Here is a 13,917-nt window from a genome sequence, read left to right on the forward strand (position 1 = left end):
ATTGAAATTTCTCTGGCTCTATTCATAGAGAATTTCTATGGCTTTGTTCACAAATTTCTCTATGTTTGTTCACAATTTTAAACTAGAAAAAATTATTTTAACCAAACCAGAGAAATGTTAGCACAATGATTTTAAACCAGAGAAATTGTTTTAACTAAATCTGAGAAATTTTAATCAAACCCCTCTTTTTTTAACAAGGTTATATTCCTTGAAAGAAGTAAGCCCTTGGGGCTATTTTTAATTTGAGACATGAAATTAATTGTTTTGTAATAGTGTCACTTGCTGTAGATTTAGGCTTAAGAGTTATGAATTTATTTTGTACATCTTACTTGATGAAATGAGGAATACGAAAAGAAGATTTACTTTCATTATGAATATCAGATAATATTGAATATTATGTCGGCTTCCGCATGTATGAATTGAATGAAAATCTAATAGAGGAATTAAAGTGAATTTTAAATGTTAATCGGATCTATAGAAATTGGGCCGTTACAATGGGGTTTGCGGGTTTGTTTAATTGATTGCATTGGATTTGTTAATCGTAAATTCAGTGAGGTTGTCGATTGTACATTTATAAGTTATGTTGATGTAATTTTCATGATAATTGTAATATTGAATCTCAACAACTGACCCTCCCAAAATATATATATATATATATATATAATAATAATAATAATATCTCGTTGCTTATTGTGAGTTTTTTTTTTTTTTTTTTCAATGTTGTGAGTAATATGTGCCCCTTTCTTTTGAATTTCTAGATCCGCTAGATCTGCCATTGTGCGCAATGTTTTGAAGATTTTCAGCAATGTTAGTTTGCTTCTGTAGTAGTTTTTAATTGCATTTTATTTGGCCTGTCCTTGCATAGCAGTTTAAAGCTTTACATCAGTTGCAATTTTTATGGTTCAATTGAGCCAAATTTCTTCTAAATTGGTTGTTGGTGAGTCAGCCTAACCACTACAAAAAAGCTAAACTGGTTGTTGGTAAGAGTATCTACTACAAAAAAACAAAAACAAAAAACGAAACGATCTCAGCTTTTAACATAATAGTATTTATCAATTTCAAACCATCACACTTTCTAACCATGATAGTAAACTAAAAACACACAAATGTGATGATTTATCCTTATTTTCCATCACACTTTCTAACCATGATAGTAAACTAAAAACACACAATAAAATTTTAAAGTATGCTTAACATTCTTATTAAGTTCTCGGTCTTTTCTATAAAATTGTGATCATACATAAAACATACATCTCAGTTTTTCAAAAATTGTAATTGTCAATGGCAAAGAGTCTCAATTTTTCTACATAATTGATCATTTCTAAAACATACATCTCAATTTTTCAAAAGCACGATTGTAAATGGCAAAAGACCTCAATTTTTCTACATAACTGATCTTTTCTAAAACATACATCTCAATTTTTAAAGAAGAACGATTGTAAATGGCAAAAGATCAACTTTTTTTTACAAAGTGTGATTATAAATGGCAAAAGATCTCAGTTTTTGAATAAAACTCTGATCACTTCTAAAACATACATCTCAATTAGTGTCATTGTAAATGACAAAAGATCTCCATTCTATTTTAACCATGATTGGTATTTGATAAAAAAAATCCTGGACTTTCTAAATTTAAAAACATGATTATTTACATTTGAAAAAAATAAACAACAAATATTTTCCTAGTAAATCAAAGCATTAAACTTTAATTACACAAACTGATTTCAATTTTCAAATATCTACTGCTACATCCATAGTAGCTCTATCAACAAAAAATTGAGTCATTCCAACGACAAAACAAAGTTTGATTGAGCAAAGAAAAATAAAGGAACCTATGGACTACTATAAGCAACCTTCAATTTGGCGACGTTGTTATGCAAGTAGCGCCACCATTTTTCTCTCCCTCCATCTTTCTATATATTTCCCTCCAGATTCCCTCTTGAACCCTACAAATTAACACCCAAAATGCTTCAATAAAAAATCAAATTAAAGTGAAAATTAAAGCCAAACAAGAAAACAGGGGCAAAAATCACAAAACAAAGATATAACACCAACCATCAAATATGATGATAGAAGCATATAGCACAACCAATTCCTTAAAAATACACGAAGAAAAATGAAGTAATCCTAATTGTTAAAAAACACCAATATCATGGAGAGGATTAAATGAACTTAATAATGTTTCCCAAAAAGTCCGTCATTCCACAAATGGCATCATATAACTATACTTGAGATCAAGCTGGTTAAAAATAGAGAATAAGAATGGACTACAAAGCCAAAAAGAGTCATAACACAACTCTCAAAAATTCGGAAGGATCAAAGGGAAAAAATATCTGGAGAGCAAAGAGGAAGTCCATATGTAAGCTAAACTAGCAGCATTTTTCTTAGAATTCCATTTGGCAATCAATAAATATTTTAGTAGAAAATAATAGATAAATGGCTCTATCACAAGCTCTAAACTAGAAAATACATCAAAATCCACAAACAAAAAGGTGAAAACTGAATCTAGTTTCGTTACTACTATATGCAAAAAATTAAGAAATATGATATAGTCCAAGAATTTTTTTTTAAATAATTGGGTAAACTAAATTGAATCTAGTTTTGTTACTACTATATGTAAAAAATTAAGAAATATGATATAGTCCAAGATTTATTTATTTTAAATATTTGGGTAAATAACACTGACCTATCTAGTGAGATTTGATTTGACAAGATGGAGACATCCCCACAAGTTTAAATATCACTGACCTCTCTCTGCCACCTAATTACAAATCACAATCACCCCTCCGTCATTGGTTTGAACCATTATACATCATCACCCAAGTCTCTAACCATCTCCAATAATTTTATAAATAATATTTTTCAAATAATTTAACTCATAATTTTGTGGTTAATTCTTTTGCGGCTGAAAAATCATATGATGTTCATAAATTCAAACGTCAACAAAATCATATCACCAATATTCAATAGTCATAATATGGGTAACAAATCGTATCTATCTGCGTAATCCATCAAAAAACATATCGGATTTCAATACACAGATCCTCTTTGGTGGAGGAGAAAATCAAGCAAAACAACAGAAAATCTGACAATAGTAAAAAAATTATGAAGAAAGTAAGGGGGGGAAAACAGATGAGATCGTAAAGAAAAAGTAAATAAAAAAACCAAATCAAAGAAAACTATTAAGTTTAAATTCACAAAAAAAAAAAAGAGACGAAAAAGAAACATGGAATGTAGCGATTTGTTCGAGGCCATAATCAAAATGAAAGTTTATGTTTGAAAGGCACGGAGAATCGCAATGTTTCTACTGTTGCCAACCTTCAATGCAAGTGGTTCATCATTGATTCATTGACGCCCTTGCTCTGCAAATTGGCTTTTCCCTCTTCTATATCACAAACCCTAATACATAATACATATATTTACATAAACATGTAAAAGAGAGAACAAAAACAAAGAAAGAATTGGGTACGAGAAACATTTGGGGCTTTTTACTCAAATATCAAAAGGTGTTGTCTATGCCATATTCTAAAACTTTTGATGTAAAGAACATAATTTTTGGACTACTTTAGAATTGTGTGAAATCTTAGAAGTGTTGAAAATTTGAGAAAAATAATGTAGTTAGACAAATCATGGGGTTAAATAGCCTAATTAAAAACATGGTTTGATTTAGTTGAGTTTTGCTATTTTTTTCAAAATTTTCAAACTAGTTTTTCTTGCTAGTTTCTTGAGTAAATATGTTCTTATGATTATTTTAAGGTTTAAGTTACTTTTGTGGATTTGTTGGGTTATTTAATGAATTTAGAGACTATAAGGGATAAATGGTGATTTTGGATAGTAAAACAATCCATTAAAAGTAATTTGGGTGAAATTCTTGAATTTATCATATAAGAAATTAACTTTTGGTTAATTGGGATATAATGGTAAATGATGCCTTGAAGGCATTTTGATAATTTATGCCTTCAGGGCAATTTGGTAATTTTGTCCTTGAGAGCATCTTAGTAATTTGTGCCTAAAGGGCATTTAGGTCAATTATGCCTTGGGGGCATAATTGAGATTGGACCCTTACGGGAATTGGCCAAGGAGAACATTTTTGAGAAAATGGCCAAGTGTCGAAAAATATTCCAACTGTAAAAGTAAATTTGTGACTGAGCGTTAAATAACCAAGTTTGGAGTTTTATTTGTACTCCATTGATTTTCGGTCGAGTCCCAGTACTATTGATTTTATAGGCGTGGCCCGAGTTATAGTCTTAGTATTGCCAATAAGCTTCAGGAGATAGTGGATTGAGCTATTTGAGGGTTTGAACCCCGGACACTGCGCAGTTGATAGCAATAGTAGCTTCTGTGCAGAGGGTGTGTGGATTTTCCAACATGCAGCTCAGAGGGAGCATCGGGTGAGATCAATGTAGGACCTAGTATGTACTTATTTATAGCTTGGATATGGTATGTGTTGGCGAGGCTAAATTTTTTGCCCTGTTGGCAGGTTATTGAAGCCCTATTGGTGGTTATTGATTTCAGATTCTTTCCATTATTTAATTATCTCTAGTGAGTTAATTAAATAAGATGGACTTAATAAAATTAAGTTAATCCAGAAATTGGACATTCCATTACATAATTTATTTGTCACGACACTAACATGTTTACCTAGTAAGAAATGAAATTACTATTGGGTGAGTGTCAATACTCACCCCCCCTGCATTGTGTAGGTACTAATGGACACCTGCCGGCATGAGCATTGGGGCGTAGTTTGTCATATTAAGTTCAAACCCTACGTTAATTGGGCTTACGTGCCTTCACATCTTTTGTTGGATTATTATATTAATTAATTTCGGGTCTATAACTTAAACATTTATTTCTGTTATCGCATGATGTACTTCATTTTATTAGTTTGGGCGCCAAGTGAGAATGTGTTTAGTACATGAGAGAACACTAGAGTTTTTGAACTTAAAAAGGGCAAATTATTTCAAAAACTATCAAATGGCACGCTTCCTAATACAGGCTGAATTTTATCAAAACACTTGTTTGTCACCTAAAGTTCAGTTAGGCTCTTATAAAGGAAAAATGGACATTTTTCCAGCCTCATACAATCACATTTTACGAGGCATACCTAAATTTCATAATTGAATGAGAATTGGCTATGGAAAGGGATTTTGAGAATGAACTAAGTAATAAGGGGGGTTTTTAATTAAAACCTCATGCTTAGGTTTTTTTTTTTTTATTGGCACGGAGGTGTCTAGATCAAAACCCGACTAATGTCCTAGGAGTGCACAAGTCCTCGGTAAGGAGTTTTCCACAAGTACACCATGGTTAATTCAAGGGTTTTCCCCCGGTCTGATGGCCCCAAGGAATTGTTAACACTTAAGAAGTTTTGATCCTTGAACCTTGGAGAGAGTACACCCCCAAGACCCAAGGCTTTGTCACCAAGCTAATTTGTTTCTGCCTAATTGATCTTTAAAAATCGGGGACGTGACAATCTATGTTGTCCAATATACTACATAAAGCATCCATTTTGCCTTTACTACATATTAGGCAATTTTGAAATTTGCAAAGTTCTTCACATAACATGTCACACAAAAACAAAATCCTTTTTTAGGATCGTAACAAGTGAAAGCGGTTTCGAAAAGAATTTGAACCCCAGAGGTCTATTAAGGCTCGATTGGTCTAGAAAAAGGTTGGTGAAGGTGTTTGACTAGGCTAAAGTATATATAAGTGCATCCAATTTCGAACAAAAGCAGGCAATTCAAAAGTTTCAAACAATCTCTCATGTTCATCATCGGGCAATATGCTCAAACCCACTTAAAAGATAAAAGTATAGTCAATTTCAAGCATAGAGACAAGGCTACTATGTATCATTCCATCTTAACGTTGTGTCCGACAAAACAACTTAAAAGATAAGAGTGTAGTCAATTTTTTCATACTCAGTCCAAGTTCAAAGCACCATTTGTACAAGAAAGAATCCCCTTGGTCATGAGCTCTTCTTCACAAAAATAGAAATACGATCCATGAAATAATTGAGAGTTCATTTTGTGCAATAGCTATTCCCATCAAATAGGTAGTGGCTTTGATTAAGGGAACCCACCAGAGCCATAGCAAAAGCGAATCTGCATGGGGTAACTGTCACTGGTAGTGGATGTGACGCTAGGTTATCTATCGATGACCAGATTGAAGCTTAGGTGAAACTAAGTGGAGGTATGAATCGGCTGATGCTTTAGAATCAACAAATAAAGTTGTGGTTAGGGGTAACGTTGTGGCAACATTGCAATTTAATGTCCTACCAAATCATATTTCTAGGAAATCATTAACAAACTCAACCAAGTGTAGTAAGGTCACACCAAAGTAAATCATTTTATCAAGGGAGTGTTGCTAATAGCGTCACCAAATTTCTTAGAGCACCGACCGACAAATTTTGATTTTTTTTATTTTTCTTTAGACACGCCACTTAATACCGAAAGTGTCATCCACTAGCAAACCGTAATCCTACCCACCCCACACACAACCCCCACTTAATACCGAAAGTGTCATCCACTAGCAAACCGTAATCTTACCCACCCCACACACAACCCACTACAACCAGCTCCAACAACCATCCCCCTGCCCCTCAGCAGGCTCCGACCGCCACTCCACAACCCTTTCCCACCTCCAGCACCACCATTAGCATCCCTTCCCTGTCCTCCCTCAGCCTCTTTCAACTCCCCACCACCTCCGTAGCCCCCACCCTCCATGTGCCACCCTAGTCCTCTCCACCCTCTGACGGCCTCCCCTCTAACTGAGAGTGAGAGAGAGAGAGAGAGAGAGAGAGAGAGAGAGAGAGAGAGAGGGAGGGGGGGGGGGGGGGGAGAGGGGGAAAGTGGTGGGGTAGGTGCCAAGGATGGGCTAGGAAAGGGCGGGTGAGGGTGGGGAAGAGCAAGGGATGGGCGGGAGATGGTTGCTAAAGCAAGGGGAAGGGCAGGGTAAAGGCTAGAGCATCTAATGGATGATGTGGGAATGAGGTAGAGGTAAAGTTTGAGTGGTTAGGGATAAAGATAAAATAGGTATTTTGTGCTAGGGCAAAATGGTAATAAAAATATGAATAAGTGGGGTCTAAAGAAATTGGCGGGGCATATAGCAACAATCTTATCAAGGTGGCTAGTTTGAGACACATGTATTATGCAATGTTGTTAGAATCGTACAATAATTATATGTATTGTTCGATTTATCTCATATTGTATGGCTTAAGATATAGTGTGTCGACATCAGCTTGTAACTAGAATCGTGTGATACTTTTTTATATTGTTCAATTTTGTGTCTTGCCACAATTCCATGAGTATCGCACGATGAGTTAAGAAAGATAATTTGAATGATCTAACTTTAAGCATCTTCCTAAATTAATTTTGCATGATCACCAAACTAAAATGATGTTAGAAAATCATAATCAACAAATTACTAATAGAAAACCAAGAGATGAAAATTTTTCTTCAAACACAGGGAAAAAAGGGATCTATAAAGAGAAAAGAAGAATTTATTTGTGAACACTAAGGGTGGGTAGTAAGACCATGGCTGTTGTGTTATGAGCCCAGAAGGGGTTTTCAGATTGCCTAGTAACTGTTAGATTTGGCTTCATCCTGAGATTTGAACCAAAGGCACAGTGGTCAAAACTGCAATAATAAAACAATAAGGACAAGTTGTTTCTAGTTCATAGATCCAATGAGTTATGTATTCCTCAGCTATTGGTGGCATAGTTAATATCCACTATATGGCTTGTCTGAGAAAAAGATCTATTTTATCAATTTTTTTATTTTTTTATTAAACAAGAATTCCACAGTTCTGTATTGGGACACTGTTAATCAAAGCAATGGGTAATCTTCCCAGTCTGGCAACATAAATTGTACACAAAGGGAGCTAAGCTAACTGGAGGATCAAGTAAGCTTGTATCATACCATCTATGAGTTGAAGAAAGCTAAAGTATGTAAAAATGGTCTATTGGCTGCAAACAAATATCTTGATACAACATGATAGCTAGTTTATATCCTAATTGATGCCACATGACCTTGTAAGGTCTAGCAAAACAAATCTAGGAAACATGGCAATAAAAAATATATCCCTTGTCAACCAATGCAGCATTTTAAAGAACAAGTACACCGCTCAAAGTGAAACCATTAAGAGATGAAAGCTCCAAATTGTCATGGAGTATGTCCAAACAAACTTTCAAAAAGACCGCAACAAACAGACAGATAGAACTAATACCTGATGATCATCAAGGGAGTAACACATGCCACTTGATGTGCGAACAAAGCAGTAATAATGGCCAGAATGTGTGCTCCAACCGGCATGAACAAGAACACCATAAAGAGTATACTTTAAATCTCCATCCTGTCAAGTACAATCAAAGAATTAGCCGTGGCACAAACACATAGGGTATCAATCTCTCATCAAATTGGTACAAATGCTACCTAAGAGATTTACCAAGCATATACAACAGATTTAGTTTCTAGATCAATAAAAGTTGTAGGTCCATCAGGAATTTTTATCCAACTGGCTATTTATAAAAATCTGGTTTCCAGATTTTTTTAATTATTAGCAATTTATCATTCATCCTCTGGTAACTCAAGTGTTACACGTGCGGATGAGTTTTGAGCATAATAAATCTATCATCTGAGATTGAACATGGCAGAAAGTCACCACACCCAATACATGTTCCAGATGCCACTATCACATTGCTTGCCCTGCCATAAAACCAACACAACATGTGGGTAACCGGAATAAAATGTTGGCAAGAAAATGTATCAAAAACCAGGTGAAAATGCCTGGTAAATGCATAACCACGTGAAAGTTTTCAAGTTATTCACCATTATGCTTCTAATTTGGTTCATGTTTCCACATTTGCCAATGTTCTATACAAAAAGTTAAATCCTGTTATGTATGTGTAATATCATCTCATGCCCGTTTTCTATTGGTAGCTAGTATACTTGAAACCATTCCAATTTTTGTTAATTTCAAAAACATAAATCCATTTGATTGTCAATGACAATATCAAATTTGAGGACATAAAATATTCAAATCAATGAACTTTCCAGATTAATAGAAAATGGAGGCATTGAAAATTCAAAATTTAGAAATTTGGTTACAACTAAACAAAATTGGTTCCCCACTATACCTATACAAGCTATGAGTATTATAGCAGGCATCAATAAAAAGTTCACTTACATAGGGTGCAGTGACAAAAGGTTTTAAGTCCAATGTGGGACCAAACAGAACTTTCTTGTCAATCTTTTGCCCAGGTTGATATGTACCAAACCGCTTTAGGTGGATGGCAAGAACATAAGGGGCCTTGTGAATTGAGAGCTGTTTGAGAGGCTTTACTTTTTGCTTGCACCTTTGACATTGATACTGTCTCTCTCCTCCATCTAAATATTCCTTGGCAGTAAAATGCATGCGTGCCTTGTGCAATGATTCTGCCTTGTTGATTTCAAGACTTAAATCTAAGAATGGATCGAACTTGTTGGAGCAGAAAGAGCATTGCATGCATTTCACCTGAAAATAAAAACAAGACTTTAATGAAGAAAACAGCTAGAGTCTCATATGCTAATAGATTTCTCTATTATTGTGAGCAAATCCATCAAAAACTTCTTCTAGATTATTGTCAGTATTTATATAACAATGAAATTCATGGTTATTTACAACGGCAATATGTTCCAGAAACAGGCATACAAGAAAAAATGTTTACCTGGCTACAGAGGCGACCACCAAAGATCTTGTGAACCAAGCTTTTCTCGTAAGCACTAGGTGATTCACTTGGTGTTCCTGCAGGTAAGTAACATTTGTGCATTGACTCCAGCAAATTTACCATGTACTCATGAGCATCCTCCTGTCTGGCATTTTGAAAGTTCCGAGATATGCCTAATATGTGGTCACGGATTCCAAATTCAAAAAACTACGAAAAAGAAGAAGAAAATACCCATGTTGTGGTGGTTGGGTTTATTAACCTTTTTTTTTTTTGGAGAGGAGGGGGTTGTGAACAATAATTTAACTTACGACTCATAGAAGCTATGCGGGAAATGTGTCCTCACACTACCAGTAGTGTCCAAATTCCTTGAATCCTAGATGCAAGGTAAAATTATAATGATACAAAATTTGATTTCTGAGCTACCTGAAACCTTAGTTTGTATACAAAAATTCAGATTTTCCTTATATTGTTATGAAAAAGAAACATGCATTGGCACAATTTCAATAAAAGAGAAAGGGAAAATCGCTTCCACAATGTTCAAACTTTAACTCAACACCCACAGTGCATAAAAAATTTTCTCTTGCAAAAACCTCTTTGCCGTCCATAACGGGTAAAGCAGATAATGAATACATTCAAATGTATAAAGCTAAAAATTTAAAATAAATAAATAAATACCTTGCAACTTTAACAGAAATTCAAGAAAGTGATTCACGATAAAACAATATAAGGATACACCGCAAGTTTGAGACGAGATCCTTTGGTGCTAAGCTTCTCCCAGTTAATTGTAGGGGCACGGCTAACATGTTTTTGTATAGCGCACAAAGCACAAAATCCAGCAGTACGACCTTCATGAATCGATTGAAAAAATAAATTAAGGTATGAAGAATACTAATATTAACACAAACAAATGTTCTAGACATAGGAATCAACATTAAAAAAAATGAAGACCATATATACAACCAAAAAAAATCTTTAAAATATAAAAAGAGAAAAATAACAGCAGACCTATTAGCAGTCCATTATCATGTTACCTAATCCATTTCTTCAAACATTTTGGAACTTTAAAGCACACTCAAAGTGGAGTGTGGGAAACTCTAAATGGAGTGCAAATTTTCACTTTATCCGCACAGCAAATTTGGGGTAAATGCTTAGCCCTTTTTGAGAAAATAATAAAAAATTTATCCCCTTTGAGAAATACTAAAACATGACAAAAAATACACACAAATAAACAAAAAGAAAGGATTGTATTAAGCAAATTTGAGGTTATAGTAAGATACCCTAGAGGTAATTGTAATACTCTCTCCTTGTGTAGATACAACGTCAATAATTAGTTACAAATTGTCAAGATTTTCTGATTATTGACTTCAGAAGCAGAGCTGCATGCTCTTGAGTGGAGTCAAATGACCTTAGTGAAATTTTCAAAAGAATAGGTGCCAATTTAGTATTCTCTTAAATATTTCAGGATTTTTTTTTTTTTCCAGTCAATGGTTAACATCCAATAATAGTAGTGAATCAAATTCCTAAAATATGAAACTAAACTTAAAATCATATTCAGAAGCATCTCTTTAAGTGAACTTTCAAGTCGCATATCCCCCGTCATGAGATAAATAATTCTTAAAAGGGGTTTACATCTTTGTGATTGACATCTTTTTCACTTGTTATGAAGATATAAGTAAACAAAACTTGAACTAACACTTCTTTAATAAACCAAACCAAATCAAGCCTTAAATCCCATCAAATGGGGTCAGCAATATGAATTCTTCTTCTCCACGTCACTCTATCAAAAGCCATTTCGTTAGTCAAATTAAGTAGATCCATATCTCTATCTACAACGCTAGCCAACGTTAATCTAGGCCTACACGGTCTCCTAACACTTTCATCTATTGTTACCGCATCGCATCTCTTCCGTACTGCCTCGGTTGGTCTCACTAAAACTTCTTTAATAATAATTTAATTTTTTCATTCATCAATTCTTTGAAATGAAGTAATTTTTGTAGAAATCAATTGTTTAGTTTTAATTTTTAGTGAATTAATTTTGTATGCTAGGGTTTTGTTTTCCATCATTTTCTATGATAGTGGATATACATATATAAGATTGTGGCAAAGTTAGCACTGATATATTTTATATAAACTAAAATTTAGCATAATCAATTAATTGTTGATGGACTCCAGGAAAAAAAAAAAATCTGAACTCCACCACTGATTTACTTGTTTTGGCAAAAATTGCACAAAAGATTAAAGACTATTACTAATTGTGTACTCTTCTTCCAACTCAATAAGCTGTTTCAACGTAAAAAATTTTGGATTGCCTACATATGCATCTTCAACAAGCAAGTATTGATTCTACGGGTTGGGAGCATATTAATATCTATATGATTGGCATACGACTGCAGTTCATTGGTGAGTACTCTAAAATGCTTATGAATATCTACGGCCAATTTAGGGGATGGGCATGGTCATCGGCGGAAGAGAATGAGAACACAAAACAGGTAGGGTTGCCTGCCCAAGTTCTGGGTCTTATAAGATGGGTTGATTCAGGTTCAAGTTTAAGCGTGTATGTCGAATTTTATGAAACTCGTGCATAAACTTAAATGCATAATGTGCACACATATTTACCTAAACAATCCACCAATGAGAAAATAAAATGTACTTGTGTCAAGGACATATACATATTAGAAGACAAGTGGTTGTGTCTTTGTCCATTTTGCATTCAGGGTATTTAAGGTTGAGCCAAGCTCAAGGTTTGAATCACCAATTGTTCATCCAACTTCAGAAATTTTTCTGGAAATATATAATGAACATGAAAATATAGCATCACAGAATCATGAGTGCAATTCATCTAGTAAATTGTGTGCAAGATGAGGGGAGAGAGGGTGATAGAAACTCACAAGAATTTTGATGCTTCCCACTTTGTAAATATGCGGCTAAAGGCTCTGTATATGTGAAGCATTATAAAACCGAATTGAGAAAACAAGTATTTCCAAGATTTTCCAGTCCTGCATACCATCCTAATAGTTAAGCAAACCGATAACTTCAAACCAAGTCAACATTCAACAAAGTTCAAACTAATAAAAGTAAATGTAAATGTACAACTATATAAATAATCAAACACCTATAAATTAATAATGTAATGGCTGATTATACAAATAAGCCAAATCAAACTAAAGATGGCAAAATCACAATAAACCCTTGAAAAAAATTAAAATAAAACACAAACTAAAGCATCCATCAACCAAAAGCCTAATCTATAAGCAAATACAATAATTAGAGAAGGAATTTTAAAGAAAAACAATCTAATTGAAAAATAGCAAACTACCCAATCCCAACAAACAAACAAAAAAACCTGAAAAGGTATACAAAAAGTAATACAAACAGCGAAAAAATGTATAGAAATTAACAACAAACTAAACCAATCAAAATCTAGAACAAAGTGCAAAAGACTGTTAAACCATATATAGAACAATACAAAGCAGAAATTACCAAAAACACAACACACATCTATATACATATCAACTGAACAACTACTCCCAATTCTCCGAAGAGTAATCCCAAAACTGAGCTCAGGATCCAACCCAACATCCAAAAACTCCGACCCATCTGGTTTCTTCCAAGCCAGACCCGATTGACCACTGCCCTGGCCCGACCCACCGAGCCTCCGTGGATCCGAGATAGTAGTTGGGTTCAGAGTCTCCAACCGAAACCCTCCGCTGCCATTGCTGAACCCAGAGAATGGCTTCTTCGCTGGGTGGAAATCGACTTTTCTGCTGAACAGAGATTCGATTGACGGCGGAGCCGGAGGGTCCGATGACTCATCTGGGTGTGAATTGGGTGTGATCAGAGTTTCAGCCATCATAAGAGAGGTCTCAGTAATTGAGTACAATAGAGATCTTCAGATTTTGTACCCAAAAAACCTCTCTCTCTCTCTCTCTCTCTCTCTCTCTCACATGTAACAGAGACGAGGGAGGCGAAGCCAAAAAAACCACTAAACCTCACAATCCTGTTAGTGATATACAATAAAAAAAATAAAAATAAAAACTCTTTTATTTATTTTTTTAAATAAATTAATACATCTTTAATAATTATTATTATTTATTATTATTTTTAAAATAAATGTGATTAATTTTCATTGTTATCTATCTATCTATCTCTATGTCTAGTGTGATGCATAGACTATTTTTTTCTTTAAAATAACATTTTATATTGCAATATATGTGTTATAA

At 34.2% G+C, this 13,917-nt stretch overlaps 1 protein-coding gene and 1 non-coding gene across 13 annotated transcripts; both read right to left on the reverse strand.

The window, feature by feature from the left end:
* Positions 1–1,719: 1,719 nt before the first annotated feature.
* On the reverse strand, positions 1,720–13,686 carry LOC114323544 (ubiquitin carboxyl-terminal hydrolase 23-like). Of its 12 annotated transcripts, none has more exons than XR_014366470.1 (8): positions 12,586–13,674; positions 10,431–10,542; positions 9,698–9,870; positions 9,178–9,504; positions 8,658–8,696; positions 8,218–8,343; positions 3,316–3,396; positions 1,720–1,943 (listed from the first exon to the last, which is right to left on the reverse strand). XR_014366470.1 is itself a non-coding variant. In XM_082924890.1 (8 exons), the coding sequence occupies exons 3-8, from the start codon at positions 10,498–10,500 to the stop codon at positions 1,911–1,913; spliced, it is 768 nt and encodes a 255-aa protein (XP_082781016.1). In that variant the 5' UTR covers positions 10,501–10,542; positions 12,586–12,693; positions 13,178–13,669; the 3' UTR covers positions 1,720–1,910. The 12 variants fall into 12 exon arrangements, 6 of the variants coding, with proteins under 6 accessions (XP_082781016.1, XP_082781015.1, XP_082781020.1 ...); XR_014366473.1 differs by having other exon boundaries at positions 8,653–8,696; XM_082924890.1 differs by lacking the exon at positions 3,316–3,396 and having other exon boundaries at positions 12,586–12,693; positions 13,178–13,669.
* LOC114320908 (small nucleolar RNA snoR86) lies at positions 3,228–3,360 on the reverse strand. The gene has a single exon (XR_003650076.2). It is a non-coding gene; the product is annotated as a small nucleolar RNA snoR86 (small nucleolar RNA).
* Positions 13,687–13,917: the final 231 nt, after the last annotated feature.

Source organism: Camellia sinensis, chromosome 4 (genome assembly GCF_055761805.1).
Source record: "Camellia sinensis isolate YWXY chromosome 4, ASM5576180v1, whole genome shotgun sequence".
Taxonomy (NCBI): domain Eukaryota; kingdom Viridiplantae; phylum Streptophyta; class Magnoliopsida; order Ericales; family Theaceae; genus Camellia; species Camellia sinensis.

Excerpts from the sequence above, each read along its gene's own strand:
- LOC114323544 (XM_082924889.1), bottom strand. The coding sequence starts at position 10,500 with ATGTTAGCCGTGCCCCTACAATTAACTGGGAGAAGCTTAGCACCAAAG. Across the intron at positions 8,344-8,657 it reads GCATCTGGAACATGTATTGG|GATGGAGATTTAAAGTATAC; the intron begins GTGTGGTGACTT and ends TGTACTTGACAG. Across the intron at positions 1,944-8,217 it reads ACTCCCTTGATGATCATCAG|GGTTCAAGAGGGAATCTGGA; the intron begins GTATTAGTTCTA and ends GTTAATTTGTAG.